The 22,919-nt window shown below is 46.8% G+C and overlaps 1 protein-coding gene across 4 annotated transcripts in view; it reads left to right on the top strand.

The window, feature by feature from the left end:
• LOC120994439 (nectin-3-like protein) overlaps nt 1-22,919 on the top strand; it is a 130,765-nt gene that overhangs the window by 10,689 nt on the left and 97,157 nt on the right. For all 4 annotated transcript variants that reach the window (XM_040422997.1, XM_040422998.1, XM_040422996.1 and 1 more), the window contains exon 2: nt 9,308-9,631. In XM_040422997.1, coding sequence (XP_040278931.1) covers nt 9,308-9,631 — 324 coding nt within the window. The remainder of the gene's footprint in view (nt 1-9,307; nt 9,632-22,919) is intronic.

Consider the following 22,919-nt stretch of genomic DNA (forward strand, 5'->3'; position numbering starts at 1 on the left):
GGACACCCAGTAGTTGTAAGGCACTGAGGAATCATTAAGGACGCTGAAACGGTCTGCCACGTACTCCTTCACCATCTTCCAAAAATTTTCCCTCCTTGTGACACTAGGCCGCGCATTGGGGTGAAGGTGCTGGCGAGGAGTCATGAAACTGTCCCAGGCTTTGGAGAGTGTTGCCCTGCCTCTGTTGGAACTGCTGTGTGTTCCCTCGTCTCCCCTCCTCGGTTGCCCAAGGAACTACGTACTCTGCTGCCAGCGTTGTCAGATGGAAATTTTTTAGCAATTTTTCCACAAGGACCTTCTGGTATTGCACCATTTTGCTCATCTTCTCCACCACAGGAATGAGAGATGAGAAGATACCTTTGTAGCTTGGGTCGAGAAGGGTAAACAACCAGTAATCGGTGTGTCCAAAATGCGTAAAACGCGTGGGTCATGGGAAAGGCAGCCTAACATAAAGTCAGCCATGTGTGCCAGAGTCCCAACAGGCAAGACTTCACTGTCATCATCCGAAGGATGACTCTTAATCTCCTCATCCTCTTCCTCCTCTTCTGCCCATCCACGCTGAACAGATTGAATTAAACTTCCATGGGTACTACCCTCTGTAGCGGAGGCAACCGTCTCCTGCTCCTCCTCCTTCTCATCATCATCCAATTTGCGCTGAGAAGATGAACTGAGGGTGGTCTGGCTATCACCCTGTGTAATGTCTTCCCCTATTTCCACCTCTTCCACATGCAAAGCGTCATCCTTAATTGTGAGCAGCGAGCGTTTGAGTAGACACAGAAGTGGGATGATTACGCTGATAATAGCGTTAATCGCCGCTCACCATCTGTGTTGATTCCTCAAAGTTTCTTAAAACCTCACAGAGGTCAGACATCCATGCCCACTCCTCGCTTGTGAAGAGCGGAAGCTGGCTGGAAAGGCGCCGACCATGTTGCAGAGCTGGTATTTCACTACAGCCCTCTGCTGCTCACAAAGCCTGGCCAACATGTGAAACGTCAATTTCCAGCGCATGCTCAGGTCGCACAACAGCCGGTGAGCTGGCAATTTCCAGCGCTGCTGCAGCGTTGACAGACCAGCTGAAGCTGTTGATGACTTGCGGGAATGTGCACACACACGGTGCACCTTCGACAGTAGCTCAGGCAAATTGGGGTAGGTTTCAAGAAATAGCTGAACGACTAAGTTGAAGACATGGGCTAGGCATGGTATGTGTGTGAGCTTCCCGAGCTCCAAAGCCGCCACCAATTACGGCCATTATCAGACACAACTATGCCTGGTTCTAGGTTTAGTGGCGAGAGCCACAGGTCAGTCTGGTCTCTTATCCCCTGCCACAGCTCTGCGGCGGTGTGCTGTTTGTCACCTAAGCAGATCAGCTTAAGCACAGCCTGTTGACGCTTCCCCACTGCAGTGCTACAATGATACTAGCTACCGACTAATGGCTGACTGGTGCTGCAAGAGGATGATTCTGAGGTGGAAGTGGAGGAGGAGAAGTGGTGGTTGGAGCCACTAACGTAGGTGGTGGCAGAAACCCTGATGGAATTAGGGCCCGCAATCCCTGGCGCTCCCAGCCTCCACAACGTTCACCCAATGTGCCATCAGGGAAATGTAGCGTCCCTGGCCACAAGCACTTGTCCATGTTTCAGTGGTTAAGTGGACCTTCCCAGTAACTGCTTTTGTCAGGGCACGTGTGATGTTAGGGGACACATGCTGGTGTAAGGCGGGCACGGCACACCGTGAAAAATAGTGGCAGCTGGGGACTGCGTACCGAGGGACGGCCGCCGACATCAGGCTGCGGAAGGCCTCAGTGTCTACAAGCCTAAATGGCAACATTTCCAGGGCCAGTAATTTGGAAAGCTGCACATTTAGTGCTATGGCCTGTGGGTGGGTGGCTGGGTATTTGCGCTTGCGTTCAAATGCCTGGGGTTAAGGACATTTGGACGCTGTGCTGGGACACGGAGGTGGATGTTTTCGCTGATGGTGCTTGCAAAGGTACAGGTGCAGGGCGGAAGGCAGGGGATTGGCCAGCACGTAACACAGGGGAAGAGGTGGCAGTGGTGTGACCCGCAGACACAGATTGTGGACCCAGGCGTTCGGCCCACCTATTACTGTGCTTTGATGCCATGTGGCGGATCATGTTGGTGGTGGTGAGGTTGCTAGTGCTCACGCCCCTGCTCATTTTTGTATGTCACAGGTTGCAAATTACAATTCTTTTGTCGTCCGCACTTTCCTCAAAAAAGCACCAGACTGCAGAACACCTACCCCTTGACAAGGGAGATTTCCGAAAGGGGGTGCTCCGGGTAACAGTTGTGGGCCTGTTTGGTGTGGCCCGCCTTCTCCCTTTTGCCATCCCACTGCCTCTTCCAGCCTGTTGCGGTGCTGCGTATCCCTCCCCCTCTGTACCGCTTTCCTCGCTCGGCTTGCCACCTTCCCAGGTTGGGTCAGTGACTTCATCGTCCACCACCTCCTCTTCCACTTCCTCACTCTGCTCATCCTCCTGACTTGTTGACCTAACAACAACCTCAGTTATTGACAACTGTGTCTCATCCTCATCATCAACCTCTTGAGACACTAATTGCTGTTGACTTATTGGCAACCGTGTCTCATCATCATCCACCTCGTGAAACACTAATTGCCATTCCCCACCATCATCTTCTTGTGACTGTGAATGCTGAAGAGTTTTGAAATCAGGGCACAAGATCTCATGTCCCTCTTCAAGCGTGCTTGTCGAGAGACCCAAATGAGGGAATGGCGCTGAAAGTGCTCCCCAGAATATCTGAGTGTGGGATCACTTGTTTGTCAAGACTCTTCATGGTGGGAGGAAGGAGGATCAGGGTGAGGATTGTGTTGACCAGATTCTTGGCTACTGAGACTGGACTTGGTGGAAGACAGGGTGGTGCTTAACCGACTGGAAGCATTATCTGCTGCAATCCAACCGACCACCTGGTCGCACTGGTATGACTTCGAGAGCGTTGTCCTGCACCGCCCTGCAAACTGGGACATGAAGCTAGGTATCGTGGATGATTGTGCCTGCTTCCAGAGCACAAGAGAAACTGTTTCAATGTGCCCAGGGCCACGGCCTCTGTGTGCCCTATCAGCATCACGGCCACTTCCCTGTACCTTACTGCTCGCCTTCTTCATATTAAATGTTATGTATGATTGAAAGTATGTCACACGTACAGTAGCGTAGGATTTGTAAGTGTATGCGCAAAAAAATAAAAAAAGGTATTTGGGATGCGCACACATTACACAGGAGAAATACCGCAGGTAATGCCGCTAATATCAGCAGCGGCTAATATAAAATTACAGGGAATGTCACAGGTATTTGGGTTGTGGAAACGTTACACAGGAGATATACCCCACTGTCCGCAGTGGACACCATCCACGGAAAAAGTACACTGGATGTCACTGATGGCAGGCTGTTCCGTTGGGTGAATAGCCTGTCGGATCCGTCCAGCCGCTAGTGACCGTGTGCCCCCGGACTGCCGCTCCGTCCCCATTGACTATAATGGGGGTGAAGGCGGAGTTCCGGCAGAGGCATGGCAGCGCACGGCGAGAGGCTGCTGGAATAAAACTACAACATATCCGACATTTATTCCGGCAGCCTCTCGCTGTGTGCTGCCGTGCCTCCACAGAGGACACCGTCTACGGAAAAAATACACTGGATGTCATACAGCAGATAATGTCGCTGATGTCAGCAGCGGCTAATATAAAATTACAGGGAATGTCACAGGTATTTTGGATGTGGAAACTAGTGTTGATCGAGCATGCTCGGCCCATGGCGGTATTCGGCCGAATATACTCGGGTCTCCTCCCTGCACGTTTCTTGGCTGTTACGCAGCTAATAAACGTGCAGGTAAGTAAGTACTGCCATCACTGTAATGCCAGTAGCCATTTTCAGTGATTGGCTGGCCAATAATAATTAAAAATGAATCATATATAAAAATTAATAAAAGCAGATATGAGAGGTAAACATTCCTATGATTGTCTCAAAGGGGAAAAAAAAGAAAAGACCCCGCATATCTTATGACAAGCTGACCTTACTAAGATGGGAAGGGGGCCTTCAACTACCAAATATACGCCACTACAATTTAGCAGCCTTATTTAGACATGTTAACCACTTAAGGACCACAGGTTTATACCCCCCTAAAGACCAGGCCCTTTTTTACAAATCGGCACTCCACAACTTTAGCGGTTTATTGCTCGGTCATGCAACTTACCACCCAAATGAATTTTACCTCCTTTTCTTCTCACTAATAGAGCTTTCATTTGGTGGTATTTCATTGCTGCTGACATTTTTACTTTTTTTGTTATTAATCGAAATTTAACGATTTTTTTGCAAAAAAATGACATTTTTCACTTTCAGTTGCAAAATTTTGCAAAAAAAACGACATCCATATATAAATTTTTCTCTAAATTTATTGTTCTACATGTCTTTGATAAAAAAAAATGTTTGGGTAAAAAAAAAAATGGTTTGGGTAAAAGTTATAGCGTTTACAAACTATGGTACAAAAATGTGAATTTCCGCTTTTTGAAGCAGCTCTGACTTTCTGAGCACCTGTCATGTTTCCTGAGGTTCTACAATGGCCAGACAGTACAAACACCCCACAAATGACCCCATTTCGGAAAGTAGACACCCTAAGGTATTCGCTGATGGGCATAGTGAGTTCATAGAACTTTTTATTTTTTGTCACAAGTTAGTGGAAAATTATGATTTTTTTTTTGATTTCTTTTTCTAATGTAAGTAGGTAAATGACCTGTGAAATCCTAAAGGTGCTCTTTGGAATGTGGGCCCCTTTGCCCACCTAGGCTGCAAAAAAGTGTCACACATGTGGTATCGCCGTATTCAGGAGAAGTTGGGCAATGTGTTTTGGGGTGTCTTTTTACATATACCCATGCTGGGTGAGAGAAATATCTCGGCAAAAGACAACTTTTCCCATTTTTTTATACAAAGTTGGCATTTGACCAAGATATTTATCTCACCCAGCATGGGTATATGTAAAATGACACCCCAAAACACATTCCCCAACTTCTCCTGAGTACGGCGATACCAGATGTGTGACACTTTTTTGCAGCCTAGATGCGCAAAGGGGCCCAAATTCCTTTTATGAGGGCATTTTTAGACATTTGGATCCCAGACTTCTTCTCACGCTTTAGGGCCCCTAAAATGCCAGGGCAGTATAAATACCCCACATGTGACCCTATTTTGGAAAGAAGACACCCCAAGGTATTCAATGAGGGGCATGGCGAGTTCATAGAATTTTTTTTTTTTTTGGCACAAGTTAGCGGAAATTGATTTTATTTATTTTTTTCTCACAAAGTCTCCCTTTCTGCTAACTTGGGACAAAAATTTCAATCTTTCATGGACTCAATATGCCCCTCACGGAATACCTGGGGGTGTCTTCTTTCCGAAATGGGGTCACATGTTGGGTATTTATACTGCCCTGGCATTCTAGGGGCCCTAAAGCGTGAGAAGAAGTCTGGAATATAAATGTCTAAAATTTTTTACGCATTTGGATTCCGTGAGGGGTATGGTGAGTTCATGTGAGATTTTATTTTTTGACACAAGTTAGTGGAATATGAGACTTTGTAAGAAAAAAATAATAATTTCCGCTAACTTGGGCCAATAAAATGTCTGAATGGAGCCTGACAGGGGGGTGATCAATGACAGGGGGGTGATCAATGACAGGGGGGTGATCAGGGAGTCTATATGGGGTGATCACCCCCCTGTCATTGATCACCCCCTATAAGGCTCCATTCAGATGTCCGTATGTGTTTTGCGGATCCGATCCATGTATCCGTGGATCCGTAAAAATCATACGGACATCTGAATGCAGCCTGACAGGGGGGGTGATCAATGACAGGGGGGGTGATCAATGACAGGGGGGGTGATCAATGACAGGGGGGTGATCAGGGAGTCTATATGGGGTGATCACCCCCCCTGGAAGGCTCCAGGGAGACGCCTGTATGTGTTTTGCGGATCCGATCCATCTATCAGTGGATCCGTAAAAATCATGCGGACGTCTGAATGGAGCTTTACAGGGGGGTGATCAATGACAGGGGGGTAATCAATGACAGGGGGGTGATCAGGGAGTCTATATGGGGTGATCACCACAGTCATTGATCACGCCCCTGTAAGGCTCCATTCAGACGTCCGTATGCGTTTTGCGGATCCGATCCATCTATTAGTGGATCCGTTAAAATCATGCGGACGTCTGAATGGAGCTTTACAGGGGGGTGATCAATGACAGGGGGGTAATCAATGACAGGGGGGTGATCAGGGAGTCTATATGGGGTGATCAGGGGTGAATAAGGGGTTAATAAGTGACAGGGGGGGGGTGTAGTGTAGTGGTGCTTGGTGCAACATATTACTGAGCTACCTGTGTCCTCTGGTGGTCGATCCAAACAAAGGGGACCACCAGAGGACCAGGTAGCAGGTATATTAGACGCTGTTATCAAAACAGCGTCTAATATATCTGTTAGGGGTTAAAAAAAATCACATCTCCAACCTGCCAGCGAACGATCGCCGCTGGCAGGCTGGGGATACACTCTCTTACCTTCCGTTCCTGTAAGCGCGCGCGCGCCTGTGTGCGCGCGTTCACAGGAAATCTCGGCTCACGCGAGATGACGCCAATCGGCGTTAGTGTGACCTGGGAGCGCCGCAGAGATGACACCTTTCGGCGTTAGTGTGACGGTAAGTGGTTAAAGACTGGGTATGGGGCACATCGCATTAACATCGCCTGGCTATGAGCTGTGCGCTGCGATTGGCCAGCGCTGCAGCAAGGGACACGCCTCATACAAGAAATCACTACAGTACAACAGAGGGAGCGCAGACACCGGAGCCTATACCGGGCGAACGGAGCGGTACATTACATTATGGTACATTAAGCTCTTTTTACATTAAGCTGTTCACATTAAATGTTTTAAGGATGGGAATAAAATAGTTTAATGTGAATAATTTTTGGTATGTTTTCTCAAATGACCCCAAATCTTTAGAATATGTTGGCATAAAGAGAGTCTAGTAGGATGGGAAGTTTGGGGGAAATTGGTTAACATCTGAGTTGTTTTTTGTACGTTAAGCCACATAAAGCTCCCCAAAAAACACGCTTCATGTCACTCATTTGCCTTGTGGGTAGCCAAAATCCATGAAACTTCCAGGATAGGTTTGGGAAACTGGGAACTTAGGTCGTGTAAAGTTTCAAGGCAATTGATTGAGGTTTAGGCACATTATGGCACATTATGGCACATTATGGTACATTATGGTACATTAAGCCATTTTCACATTAAATGTTTTAGGATGTCCCCAATAAATTGTACGCAAAATTAGAGAAGTGTGTTTTTGCTGTACACCAGTTGCAGTTTTTGGGCTACCTGCTGTCATCTACGGGTTTTCGAATGGATCCAGAGAAAGTCTGTGCTGTATTGGACTGGGATCGACCCGAAAATCTGAAGGCTCTTATGTGGTTTTTGGGGTTCACCAACTATTACCGAAAATGTATTCAGAACTATTCGACAATAGTAAAACCCTTAACTGACATGACTAATAAAGGGACGGATGTTTCAGTATGTTCTGATTCGGTGTTGCGAGCCTTTTCTGCGATTTAGGCTACTTTCACACTAGCGTTAGGAGCGGATCCGTCTGATGTTTCATCAGACGGATCCGCTCCTATAATGCAGACGTTCGCATCCGTTCAGAACGGATCCGTCTGCATTAAAACTTAGAAAATTTTCTAAGTATGAAAGTAGCCTGAGCGGATCCGTCCAGACTTTACATTGAAAGTCAATGGGGAACGGATCCGCTTGAAGATTGAGCCATATGGTGTCATCTTCAAGCGGATCCATCCCTATTGACTTACATTGTAAGTCTGGACGGATCCGCTCGCCTCCGCACGGCCAGCGTTCAGTTGTCCGCTTACTGAGCGGAGCGGAGGCTGAGCGCTGGCAGGCGGATGCATTCTCAGTGGATCCGCCTCCATAGAGAATGCATGAGGGCCGGGCGGCTGCGTTCAGGACCGCTCGTGAGCCCCTTCAAACGGAGCTCACGAGCGGACACCTGAACGCAGGTGTGAAAGTAGCCTAAGGAATGCTTCTCTTCTGCCCCTATATTGGTGCAGCCGGATGTATCACAACCTTTCATTGTGGAAGTGGACGCATCCAAGGTGGGGGTAGGAGCAGTTTTATCGCAGGGCCCGTCACCTGGTTAATGGTGCCCATGTGCCTTTTTCTCTAAAAAACTCTCTTCCGCAGAGAGAAATTATGATGTGGGTAACTGAGAGTTACTGGCCATTAAGTTGGCTTTTGAGGAATGGCGTCATTGGTTGGAAGGCGCGATTCAACCGATCACAGTGTTCACTGATCACAAAAACCTGGCTTACCTGGAGTCGGCTAAACGACTGAACCCGAGGCAGGCCAGATGGTCTTTGTTTTTTACCAGATTCAATTTCACTGTCACCTATCATCCTGGGGTTAAGAACGTCAAGGCAGATGCATTGTCGCGTAGTTTTGCTGGAGGTGGGGATTTTGAAAATCCGAGTCCTATACTTTCGGAAGGGGTGGTGATATCCGCTCTTTACCCTGACTTAGCGGTGAAGGTGTTAGAGGCCCAGGGAGACGCACCGGATTGTCCCTCTGGGAAACTGTTTGAGCCATCGGAATTGTGTCACAAGGTGTTTGAGGAACATCATTGTACGGTTCTTACGGGACACCCTGGGAGCAGATCAACTGGTGGCCAGGGTTGCGGAAGTGTGTTGAGGACTATGTGTCAGCCTGTAGTACCTGTGCACGCGCTAAGGTGACACATACTGTGGTGTTTCCCTCTTACACCGAAGCGTGACAGCTCTGTACAGTATTAGAATGTATTCGCTCCGATGAGACTAAGTTATTGCTTTGCGAAGTCTAGCGGGATTTCGGGTAATAACTTCATGAATTTATTTTTACTGTAAAAAACAATTTCCCGAACTCGGGTTCGGTTCCAATTGGTTCTATGTTTCCTTCTAAAGTCGATTCGCTCATCCCTATTCATGACAAATTGAGTTTTTAGAAATTTTGATCTATCACTCCCCCTGATTTTTTGCTCACTTACGTTCAGTAGGACGGTAGAAGTAATATTCAGATGGAAGAGAAGAACTGCAAGTTCAGACTACGTCGAGTTGTTTATCATTATGGAGACTATATAGGAACTAGTATGTAAGGGGGGGGCTTCAACAGATTATTTTTGAATTTCATAAAGGACGACAATATTGTGAGTAATGAAGCTGATGGGAGTTGTCTATGCCGACCTGAGCTCCCCTTTAACATGTATGTGTTTCCTTTTCAGTACGAGTTAATAAAGTGGTCTACGCGCTGTTGCATTCAAACGTGACCCTAAAATGCCAAGCTGACACGCAGGAAGAAATCAAACAAACCACCTGGGAAGTGAAAGTGGATGGAACCAGTAAGACATTCCTTACATATAGAAACGACACAGGATCCATTTTTCAGATGTCCTATGGTGGGAGAGTTAGGTTCAAGGGTGACGGATACAAAGATGGATCCATTCAGATACTTTCTGTTACCCTGGCCGATGAGGGCGTCTTCAAATGCGTTTTCACCACATACCCATCTGGAACCATTGAAGGAGAAATCCAGTTACAAATTTTCGGTAAGACCTCCCTAATTGAACAATTAAATTTAATTAAAACTACTAAACTTGAAAAACTGATTTATTCCATTGTACATTTACAAAAGAGGCTGCTCTCCTGGGCAAGTTCTGATGACTTGCGTTCTTATGGCTTCTATCAGGTCACCGAAGCCTTAGAGAGACCCTATCACCAATTTTTTTATTTGAATTTTTTATTTTTTTTTTAAATGTTTTTAATGAAATAATAAAATACAATTATAAAAAAAAAAAAAGAAAGTTTCCCATATGAATGAATAGAAGTGTATGGCACATGCTTTGTGTGTCACAATTGCAGACAAAAATAGGAATTTTCTTTCATAGTGCCAGCCATGTGCGGTCCACAAAATGAGAAACGCACACAGGCCGGTATCCGTGTTTTGCGGATCCGCAATTTGCGGTCCACAAAGCACTACGTTCATGTGAATGAGCCCAAAAGCAGAGTGGCTACAGAGGCCGGCACCCTGTGCATCTGCATGACCGTCCTACCCCACCTCATGTCTTAAGATATCTGCTCTAGAGATGGCCTTGCGGTTCGCCGACGGTCGTTTGGCGCTGAACTTTGCGCGTTCGCGATTCACCGAACATGCAAACATATGGCGATGTCCGCCGGCGCCATATTCTTTTGCATTGCGCCAAACTTTAACCCATGACACATCCATCAGGTGGGACAGGACAGCCATTTGAGTAGTTTCAGCATATGGACACACCCCACGCTATCAAAGAACCCGATCTGGCAGCCATTTTACATTCTGTGTTTTGCCAGTGTAGGGAGAGGTTGCTTTTTTGAGCAGGGACAGGCTGTTAGGGACACTAAACTGTAGCTAATAGGGCCACAAAAGTCCTTTTAAGGACTGGTATAGGTGTGCTATCGATAAGTGTGATACACTGAGGGGTGTGATAAACCTATAATATACTTTCTAATATAGAAAGTATATAGTGCATTTGTATTTGGCAGCAGTTGTGTGTGGTACCGCAGCTATATAGAGGGACAAGCGCTATTGGAACAACTATTTGCAACGGGTGTGATATACCTGCTGCCCCCCAAAAAACTGATTTGAGGGGTGTGATATACCTGCTTCCACAAAATACTGATTAAGGGGTTCGATATACCTGCTTCCACCAAATATTGATTGAGGGGTGCAATATACCTGCTTCCACAAAATATTGATTAAGGGGTTCGATATACCTGTTTCCACCAAATATTGATTGAGGGCTGCGATATACCTGCTTCCACAAAATATTGATTAAGGGGTTTGATATACCTGTTTCCACCAAATATTGATTGAGGTCTGCAATATACCTGCTTCCACAAAATACTGATTGAGGGCTGCGATATACCTGCTTCCACAAAATACTGATTAAAGGGTTTGATATACCTGTTTCCACCAAATATTGATTGAGGTCTGCAATATACCTGCTTCTACAAAATACTGATTGAGGGCTGCGATATACCTGCTTCCACAAAATATTGATTAAGGGGTTTGATATACCTGTTTCCACCAAATATTGATTGAGGTCTGCAATATACCTGCTTCCACAAAATACTGATTGAGGGCTGCGATATACCTGCTTCCACAAAATACTGATTAAAGGGTTTGATATACCTGCTTCCACCAAATATTGATTAAGGGGTGCAATATACCTGCTTCCACAAAATATTGATTAAGGGTATGTGAAGATTCTCATTTATCCAGGTCATGGTATATCTGTGAAGAATAAATCAAGGCAACTGGACTTACTGTAGATTTCTTGAAAATGTTTCACTCATTCTTCCAACGAGCTTTCTCAATTCTGAGTGACTGTACAAGAATTCTCTGGGAATAAATATGTAACTGAATCAACATCTGGTAATTATACCCAGCATGGGGTCAGAGTTCATTATACCCAGCATGGGGTCAAAGGTGTTGATTCCATTATCCTAATTGGAGTCAGTAGATGATAATGACCTCCCAGAAAAAGGTGTCAAGACAGCATTGTATGTGGCAGACAATAGACATCTAAAAGAAACAGTACTTACATTTAAAAGAAACAGGTCACACCTTTGAAGACAGTCAAGTACGTGTTTTGGATAAGGCGGCCGATTGGTACAAACGAGGAGTGAAGGAGGCCATCTATGTAAAAATCGAGAAGCTAAGCTTGAATAGAGGCGGGGGAAGGGGGGGGGGGTTAGACATCTTTTGTCTGCCACATACAATGCTGTCTTGACATCTTTTCTGGGAGGTCATTATCACCTACTGACTCCAATTAGGATAATGGAATCAACACCTTTGACCCCATGCTGGGTATAATTACCAGATGTTGATTCAGTTACATATTTATTCCCAGAGAATTCTTGTACAGTCACTCAGAATTGAGAAAGCTCGTTGGAAGAACGAGTGAAACGTTTCCAAAGAAATCTACAGTAAGTCCAGTTGCCTTGATTTATTCTTTACAGATATTGATTAAGGGGTTCGATATACCTGCTTCCACAAAATACTGACTAAGGGGTTTGATATACCTGTTTCCACCAAATATTGATTGAGGCCTGCGATATACCTGCTTCCACAAATACTGCTTTTTTCTAGGGACTTAGGCACAGGGTCATTTTGAATATGACGGGCAGAGGAAGAGGCAGGCTGTTCCGCAGGGGTGATAGGGGTCAGGCAGGTGCACCATGCCGGAGCCTAAGTGGGAAGTTGGAGGAGGCGCTTGCGATTACGTCAAATGGAGCACCAGAATTGGTTGAGTGGCTCACTCACCCTTCTGCTTCTGCACACTCCTCATCCTCTGTATCTGCACCCTCCTCACTCTCTGCTGTGTGCACACCCAAATACACCACCACCACCATAGCCCCTCCACTCAAGTCAGAGGAATTTTTTCCCATCCATTCCCAGACCTTACCGATGCACAGCCATTCTTGACATCAGATGAGGAAGAGGAGGTAGCAACGGCCCAGCTGTCTGACGACAGTACCCAGATCAGCCCGCTTTTGCTGCCTACTCCAAAATCTCAAATGTTAGTGGTGGTGAAGGTGACGATGATGACGTGTCGATGGACGTCATGTGGGGAGTTTAGAGGAAGAGACGGAGCAGCAGAAAGGGAGGAGAAGCAGGCAGAGCTCCCAGGGCACAGTAGGCAAAAAGCAGACTGCAAATGTATCTGGAGCGAGCCATCCACTATGCACAGACACTTCTGGTGCTCCCAGGATGCTGGCACATGGCTCCGCAGTGTGGGCTTTTAACGTGTCAGCGGCTGACAATAGTGTTGCCATCTGCAGCCTGTGCTGTCAACGCATAAGTCGCGGTAAGCCCAACACTCACCTAGGGATGATCGCCTTAAAAAGGCACCTGGCCTCCCATCACCGAGCCCAGTGGGAGCAACACCATCCCAACCCACAAATCCACACTCCCGGCGCTCCACGTCCTGTCTCTTCTCCTTCTCCTGCTCCTCTCTCCTCACATTTGTCCTTCACTCCATCTTCCACCATGCTGTCGTCACGTTCCTCTGGCAGAAGACAGGCTTCCGTGGCTCAAATGTTCGAGCGGAAAAAGTTAATGACGCTGGATAACCCTCTTGCCCAACAGCTGACCGCTGGCTTGTGGCCATTGGCACACCGCAATGGAAGGTCCCCAGAAGGAAATATTTCTCCCAGAAGGGCATCCCAGAGCTATATGGCCACGTTCAGCAGCAAATGAATATATCTCTGGCACACAGTGTCTGTGCCAAGATACATCTGACCACAGACACGTGGTCTAGCAAACACGGGCAGGGAAGGTACATAACTTTTACTGCCCACTGGGTGAACCTTCTGACGGCCATCAAGCATGTAACCCGTGGCTCCCATGTGGATTTGGTGTTACCGCCAAGGATTGAATGCAGGCCTATCTCTTCTTCTTTTCCTCCTACTCCATCCTCCGTCTCCTCCTCGGCTGACTCCTACTTTTCCACTGCTACCGCCTCTACCGCTGTGCCCCCCAAGCCCTCCAGAACCTATTCAACATCCCAGGTGAGACGTTGCCATGCTTTGCTGCGGCTGTTGTGCCTGGAAGCCAAGAGCCACACTGGTCCTGCACTGCTTTCAGCTCTGCGGTCACAGGCTGATCAGTGGCTAACCCCGCTCAATTTGAGAGTTGGTAAAGTGGTGTGCGACAATGGTGCCAATCTTCTGAGCGCGCTAAAACAGGGCAAAATGACACACGTGCCATGCATGGCACACGTCCTGAACTTGGTCGTGCAGCGATTTGTTGCCAAAATGTTGCTCGGGGTCCAGGACGTCTTGCAGCAGGCCAGGAAAATCTCTGGCCATTTTAGAAGATCTTACACGGCCATGGCTCGCCTTGCTAACGTTCAGCGGTGACACCACTTGCCCATCAGACGTCTGATTTGTGACAGCCCGACGTGATGGAACTCCACCTTGTATATGCTTGATAGGCTGCTCCAGCAGCAACGTGCCATTAATGATTACCTGTACGAACTCTGCAGCAGGACAGGTTCTGGGGAGCTTGGTTTCTTTTCACCGTGCCAGTGGCTGCTCATGTGTAAGCCGTGTACCGGGGTGGGCTCCCCAGGATACAGCGAAGTTACAGACAAGAAAAGCGACACTGATACCAGCTTTATATGCAAGCACAGAAACTTTACTTTAACAATAGTAATAACACAACAATATGAATAAACACAGACTAAGCTATGCCCCTGGCTCCCAGTCACTGTCCCTGTCCGAAGGACAGGCCTAACCTGGTGGCGTACACAGCAGAGCCTGCAAGTCGTGCTGTGCCGCTAAAGAGGACTCACCTAGTCGGTGGCAAACACAGCAGAGCTGTCACGACCATGGTCATGGTCGTGACTCCCCCGCATGCAGTTGCCTGCGGTTTGGTCTGTTGTCAACCACATGGTGAGGACTGTTGGTATGTTACCTCACATGTGGTTGCCGCTGGCAACATGATTGTATTCACAGTATAGCAGCCTGAGCTGTTGCTAGGCAGCTTGCTGTGAAGAGCATGCGGTACCACCTGGCAACCTTTTTTTGTGTGCACTTTCCCTATTTGTTGTGCACGAGGTTGTTGTATGTGTGTACTGTGAGACTTTCCTGCACTTGCGGTTGTCCGTGGCAACGTGTGGATTTGTGTACATGTGGTGGCAGTGTCTCGGCCTTCTGGCTGTTCCCTAGGACATGGTTGCCACGCATGTCGTTGCCGGCGGTAACAGCTCCAGTGTGTTTATTGTATGTGTATTCCCCTTTAAGTGGTTTCACTTCCCTGGTTGGTGTTGGAAGGGTTAACTCCCTTTCCAGTGTGTGTCTGTGTGGGTGTGGCCACTTTGGGCTATAAAGCCTCTGTGGAGACCTGTAGCTGAGGGGTACTCCAGTCTTGTAGTAAGCTGGAGGCATCCTCCTGGTCTCTAATACCATCTGCCAGTGAGGGCCACCCTTGTGGTCATAAACCTTTGTATGATGTTATTTTCTGTTTATGTGGTGGTAGTTATTACTGCAGCTTTGGATCTGGGTTCATGTGTGTTTGTGTGTGTGCTGTGTCCTTTTATGTTTGGGTGTGGACATCAGCTTGTGAGCACGGGATCCAGTCAGTGTTTCTGTGGCAGGTAGGTGTGGAAGTGCTTTTCACTCTCCTGCCATATCCATAGGCTGTTTATGTTTCTTTTCAGTTTAGACTCCTGTCCATCCGTATCCAGGAGGAACAGGTAGTCTTATTCAGCTCCTAGCCCAGGGATCTGTCCAGGGCTAATAGGGAAGCCAGGTTCCTGTGTATGAGCCCTCCTACCATCAAGGTCGGCTCATACAGCTAGGAGTCAGGGTCAGATTAGGGATGCGCTAGGAGGTGACCTGCTCCCTAAATCTGTTGTCCTGGTCAAGCAGCTTTATGTTACCTTAACATCACACGGATTAGAGTTACCCTCACTCTAATCCGTGACAAGAGCCTGCAAGTCAAAATACTGCGCCGCAGAACAGTTCTGTCTGGCCTAGCAAAACCCATAACCCTAACTATCTAACTATGTTCAGGCCTAGGCTTAGTCTCTGTTACTTCAGGCGCCACTCAGTATAAGACAATGATTAACCAGGTGTACTGACCTGTGTCCGTTCTGAGCCCGAGGATGCCGCTTACTCGGGATGGCCACCAAACTCTCAGGAACTGTGCGGCCTTGCTTGGTAATCAGACTTCTGCCCACACACTGTACACTGTCTTCCTGGAACAATCTCTCTTTTAAAGAGCCGGATCCAAGTAAGGGACAACAACTAGTCTCCTTCCTCTGCGTGCCTGTTCGCTCCTGGACAACTGGAAGCCAAGATGGAATCGGATTCAGTCTCTCACAGAACATTGCTTCCACCATGTAAGATCAGCACTTCCTGGTTCACTCAGAAACAGCCAGCATGAGTCATCACCTGCTTTGCATATGCAGATCCCAGAGTGTGCTGACTGTGCTGCAAAACAGTGGCCTCTAGTGCCCGGAATGCCAAATGACAGTTCCAATACAATTTAAACATAAACCTTATACAGGCAGAGCTTATCCACAATCTCACACATGCTCAACGCATGCAGACTTCTGCAGCCATTTGATGAGATTGCCAAACTGGTCAGTCGCAGCCAGGGCGCCATCAGTGGCATCATACCTTACGCCTTCTTTCTGGAGCGTGCATTGCGTCGTGTAATTGATCAAGCAGTCGAGGAGCAGTAGCAGGAAGATGAGGAAGTCGCAATGCTGAATAAATTTCCAGGGGGGGGGCTACTCCATCTGAGACAAGTCTGAAGAGGAGTCAGAGGAGGATGGTGGCTGGTGGTAGGAGGAGGAGGATCAAGAATAGCAGGCTTTGAGGGGGACTTTAACTTTTCAGGGATCCCTGGTGTTGTCTGTGGCTGGGGGGAGGAGACCGAGGACGACATTCTCCTGGGCGATGAGCAGAAGCCAGGGCGCTCCACCTCTTCCAATTTAGTGCAAATGGAGGCCTTCATACTCCAGTGTTTGAAGAGGGACCCCTGTATAAAAAGCATAAAGGGCAAGGACCAGTACTGGGTGGCAACGTACTGAACCCCCGATACAAGCACAAAATGGCGGACATGTTACCAGCATCACAGAGGGCTGTCAGAATGCAGCATTTCCAGGCCTATCTGCGAGAGATGCTGCATTTTGCTGTTGCGGGCGCTGGCAGAGGAATTTCCACCCACAGCGAAACAGGTGCGGGTACCAATCCTACCGTGCCTGCATGAAGAGGACGGTTTGAAGATGTGTTGGTCACTTCGGATATGAGATCATTCTTGCAGCCAACCCATCGACAGCCGCCCTCCGGATCCAGCCTCGGGGTACGCCTAGACCGACAGGTGTCCGACTACATCGGGTTAATGGACGATGCGGACGCTCTGAGAAGCGAGGAACCCCTGGACTTCTGGGTGTGCAGGCTTGACCTGTGGCCAGAACTGTCACAATTTGCCATGGAACTCTTGGCTTGCCCCTTGTCGAGTGTCCTGTCCGAAAGGACGTTTAGCACAGCAGGGGGGATCGTGACCGATAAGCGCACTCGCTTAGCTCACGACAGTGTGGACTACCTCACATTTCAAAAAATGAATGAGGAATGGATCTTGGAGGAACTTAACACCTGTGACGACTACATGTAATTGAATTTCCTCATACCAGCCCACACATGCCCGTCACCACCCAGAACAAAGAATGGTCCTTGTCTTATGTATATACAGTGGCATAATAGGCCTTTTCTGTCAGGTGAATGCCTAATTTTTGGGGCCTGTACTGGCCTACAATAAAATTTGTATCCAGTGACCGCCTAATGTACCTACAGCCACATCACCGCAAGTTCTTTTCTGTCAGGTGTATGCCTAATTTTTGGGCAGTAAAATTTTTATCCAGAGACCACCTAATGTACCTCCAACCACATCATCACAAGTTCTTTTCTGTTAGGTGTATGCCTAATTTTTGGGGCCTGTACTGGCCTACAGTAAAATCTTTAGCAGTGACCGCCTAATGTACAGTACAGACCAAAAGTTTGGACACACCTTCTCATTCAAAGAGTTTTCTTTATTTTCATGACTATGAAGGCATCAAAACTATGAATTAACACATGTGGAATTATATACATAACAAACAAGTGTGTAACAACTGAAAATATGTCATATTCTAGGTTCTTCAAAGTAGCCACCTTTTGCTTTGATTACTGCTTTGCACACTCTTGGCATTCTCTTGATGAGCTTCAAGAGGTAGTCCCCTGAAATGGTCTTCCAACAGTCTTGAAGGAGTTCCCAGAGATGCTTAGCACTTGTTGGCCCTTTTGCCTTCACTCTTTTGTCCAGCTCACCCCAAACCATCTCGATTGGGTTCAGGTCCGGTGACTGTGGAGGCCAGGTCATCTGGCGCAGCACCCCATCACTCTTCTTCATGGTGAAATAGCCCTTACTTTCAAAGTTTTCCCAATTTTTCGGCTGACTGACTGACCTTCATTTCTTAAAGTAATGATGGCCACTCGTTTTTCTTTACTTAGCTGCTTTTTTCTTGCCATAATACAAATACTAACAGTCTATTCAGTAGGACTATCAGCTGTGTATCCACCTGACTTCTCCTCAATGCAACTGATGGTCCCAACCCCATTTATAAGGCAAGAAATCCCACTTATTAAACCTGACAGGGCACACCTGTGAAGTGAAAACAATTTCAGGGGACTACCTCTTGAAGCTCATCAAGAGAATGCCAAGAGTGTGCAAAGCAGTAATCAAAGCAAAAGGTGGCTACTTTGAAGAACCTAGAATATGACATATTTTCAGTTGTTTCACACTTGTTTGTTATGTATATAATTACACATGTGTTAATTCATAGTTTTGATGCCTTCATAGTCATGAAAATAAAGAAAACTCTTTGAATGAGAAGGTGTGTCCAAACTTTTCGTCTGTACTGTATATAATTCCACATGTGTTACCGTATTTTTCGCCCTATAAGACGCACCGGCCTATAAGACGCACCTAGGTTTTTGAGGAGGAAAATAAGAAAAAAATATTATTAACCAAAAGGTGTGCTTTTGGTGGGTTTTGAATTAATGGTGGTCTGTGCATGACACTATTATGGGGGATCTGTGGATGATGCACTGTCATGTGGGGGATCTGTGGATGGCACTGTTATGGGGGATCTGTGGATGGCACTGTTATGGGGGATCTGTGGATGGCACTGTTATGGGGGATCTGTGGATGGCACTGTTATGGGGGATCTGTGGATGGCATTGTTATGGGGTGGGGGGATCTGTGGATGGCACTGTTATGGGGTGGGGGGATCTGTGGATGGTATTGCTATGGGGTGGGGGATCTGTGGATGGAACTGTTATGGGGGGGATCTGTGGATGACACTGCTATATGTCATCCACAGATCCCCCTCATAACAGTGTCCCCCAAAATACACCGTCCCTCTGCTCGCCGAATTATCTATAAACATGATCCCTTATCCTGTTATTAAGTTTAACTAATGCTGCGCTCTCCCCTGTCCCCTGTATCCCCACAGCACTTATGAACACACTTCCATAGCAGGCAGAGCGGACGGCACCAGTAACGTCACTCACTGACGTCGCGCTCCTGCTCCGCCTGCTTCATTCATAAAGTGGGCGGAGCAGGCGCACGACGTCAGTGAGTGATGTTACTGGTGCCGTCCGCTCTGCCTGCTATGGAAGTGTGTTCGTAAGTGCTGTGGGGATACAGGGGCGACATGGGAACAGGGGAGAGCGTGGCGTTAGTTAAACTTAATAACAGGATAAGGAATCATGTTTTTAAATACTGCGGTGAGCGGCGGGGCCCGGTGTAAGAGTACAGTGACTGCACCGGGCCCCGCCCCTAGTTACGGACTCCAGCCCCTCCTCTCTCCCGGCTCATACAGCGCAGTCTGTGATGCTCCAGCGTCGCAGACTGCAATGTAAAATGGAAGCATTCGCCACATAAGACGCAGGGGCATTTTCCCCCCACTTTTGGGGGGGAAAAAGTGCGTCTTATGGGGCGAAAAATATGGTAATTCATAGTTTTGATGCCTTCAGTGCGAATCTACAATTTTCATAGTCATGAAAATAAAGAAAACTCTTTGAATGAGAAGGTGTGTCCAAACTTTTGGTCTGTACTGTACCTCCAGCCACATCATCACAAGTTCTTTTCTGTCATGCCTAATTTTTGGATCCTGTGCAATTTTTCTAGGCTCCAGCAGGGCACATTTTTGAGAGTTTCTCTTTTAGGCTACTTTCACACTTGCGGCAGGACGGATCCGACATGCTGTTCACCATGTCAGATCCGTCCTGTGGCTATTTCGCCGTGCCGCTGGACCGCCGCTCCGTCCCCATTGACATGCAGTCATTTTAGTCCGGCGGCCTTTCACCGTGCACCGCCGTGCTGCGCCGGAGCTCCGCCCCGCCCCCATTATAGTCAATATAGGGTACCTAAGATGCATAAAAATGGCCCCTGATAAAAATACATATTTTTGTGGGAATTTTTGCCATTGATCCCCCTCTGGTATGTCACTGTCCATGTTGTGGGACTATTTGTGCACTTCTAGTAAGTATTTGGTGGATGCAAATATGAGCTTAAGGTTTTTCAGGTTTACCTGCCATTAACCCTTTCATGACCAAGGGTCATTGATGCCCCAGTGTCCAGGTCAAAATTGACAAATCTGACATGCATCACTTTATGTTGTAATTGCTTTGGAACACTTTTATTTATCCAAGCCATTCTGAGATTTTCTCGTGACATATTGTACTTCATGATAGTCATAAATTTGAGTCAATATATTTCACCTTTATTTATGAAAATTTACCAAAAATGTTGAAAAATTCACAATTTTCTAAATTTCAATTGCTCTGCTTCTAAAACTTCTCTGCGTCATACCTAATAAAAAATGTATTACTTAACATTTCCCATATGTCTACTTTAAGTTGGCATCATTTTGGAAATGTCATTTTATTTTTTTAGGACGTTAGAAGGCTTAGAAGTTTAGAATCAATTCTTAAAATTTTTAAGAAAATTTCCAAAACCCACTTTTTAAGGACCAGTTCAGGTCTAAAGTCACTTTGTGGGGCTTACAAAGTGGAAACCCCCCATAAATGACCCTATTGTAGAAACTACACCCCTCAAGTTACTCAAAACTGATTTTACAAACTTTGTTAACCCTTTAGGTGTTCCACAAGAATTAAAGGAAAATGGAGATGAAATTTCTAAATTTCACTTTTTTGGCAGATTTTCCATTTTATTACATTTTTTTTCTTTAACACATTGAGGGTTAACAGCCAAACAAAACTCAAAATGTATTACCCTGATTCGGCGGTTTACAGAAACACCCCACATGTGATGTAAGGGCGCACGGCAGGGCGCAGAAGAAAAGGAGAGCCGTATGGTTTTTGGAAGGCAGATTTTGCTGGACTGGTTTTAGATGCCATGTCCCATTTAAAGCCCCCCTGATGCACCCATACAGTAGAAACTCCCAAAAAGTGACCCTATTTTGGAAACTAGGGAATAAGGTGCCAGTTTTATTGGTACTATTTTGGGGTACATATGATTTTTAATTGCTCTATATTACGTTTTTTGTGAGGCAAGGTAACTGAAAAATGGCACACTTTTTATTTATTATTATTTTTTTACAAGATTCATCTGACAGGGTAGATCATGTGCTATTTTTATAGAGCAGGTTGTTACGGACGCGGTGATATCAAATATGTCTACTTTTTTTGTTTGTTTCAGTTTTACATAATAAAGCATTTTTGAAAAAGAAATTATGTTTTTGTGTGTCCATTTTCTGAACGCCATATGTTTTTTATTTTTCTGCCGATCGTCTTGTGCAGGGGCTTGTTTTTTGCAGAAAGAGTTAAGGTTTTTATTGGTATCATTTTTGGGTACATTGGATTTTTTTTTGATCATTCATTATTACACTTTATGGGGCAAGGTGACCAAAAAATTGGCTGTTTCGGAACAGTTTTTATCTATTTATTTTTACAGCGTTTATCTGAGGGGTTAGGTCATGTGACTTTTTTATAGAGCAGATCGTTACGGACGTGGCAATACCTATGTATTTGTAATGACCGGCGTCACGCACAGGGAGGGAAAAGGGAAAGCCCTGCCCAAGGGAGAGGGAAAGGTGGTGACCCCTGACTCACCTTGCGGCTGGCACCTGACTGCCCTGACGTCCCTAGACAGGTTCCTCACCCGTGCGGCGATCACGTGCCTAAACCCTGGCTTTCCCTAGAATGAGCCCTAGATAGTGAACAGGCCGGTGGGATCGCTAGTCCGCACCACTGACACTAAGAGGGAAACACCAGGGAGAGGACAGACAATACAGACAAACACATACACCCAGGTGGGCGACCACAGCAGACCACAAAGGTCCAACAGGGATCCGGAGGGTAACGTTCTGGACCAACTACCAGAGAACGCAGCAACACAGCTCCAGAGGGTCAGTATAGAAGTCCAGGCAGGAAGCTCTATATCTGGCAACCAGAGAAGTGTGAGAGGGGAATATAAGGAGGTTGGGAGTGCTGGACAAGGAACAGCTGAGGAGAAGGAGCTACGGATCCCTGAGTGAGCCAAAAAGGGTTGCAAAGCAAACCGAGAAAGCTACCATAAGGAAACAGCCCTATCTTACATAGAGCGCGCAGCCAACCGCTGCGACTTCCTGACCCCGGGTATAACGGAGTCAGGCGTGGTTCTTGACACCCTCGTGACAGTACCCCCCTCTCTACGAGGGGCCTCCGGACACTCAGGACCAGGTCTCTCAGGATGAGAGGCATGAAAAACCCGAACTAGCCTGTCGGCATTTACCTCAGACGCAGGAACCCACATTCTTTCCTCGGGACCGTAACCTCTCCAATGCACCAGATATTGAAGAGAGCGGCGGACCCGACGAGAATTAACAATTTTGGATATCTGAAACTCTAGATTATTATCCACAACAACAGGAGGGGGTGGCAGCGGCGACGGTTCTAGAGACGGAACATATTTTTTGAGTAACGACTTATGAATAACGTTATGGATTTTAAAAGTCTCAGGTAGCTCCAGTCGAAAAGCCACGGGGTTGATAAAGGCTACAATTTTGTAAGGGCCAATGAACCTAGGACCCAGTTTCCAAGAGGGAACCTTTAATTTAATATTCCTAGTAGACAACCACACATAGTCATTCACTCCTAGGTCCGTACCTGGCGACCGTCTCTTATCAGCCATGCATTTGTATTTACCTGCCATATTTTTCTAGTTAGCTTGCACCTTCTGCCATACCGATGAAAGAGATGACGAAAACCGTTCCTCTTCGGGAACCCCAGAAGACCCCC

This window comes from Bufo bufo, chromosome 3 (genome assembly GCF_905171765.1).
Source record: "Bufo bufo chromosome 3, aBufBuf1.1, whole genome shotgun sequence".
NCBI lineage: Eukaryota > Metazoa > Chordata > Amphibia > Anura > Bufonidae > Bufo > Bufo bufo.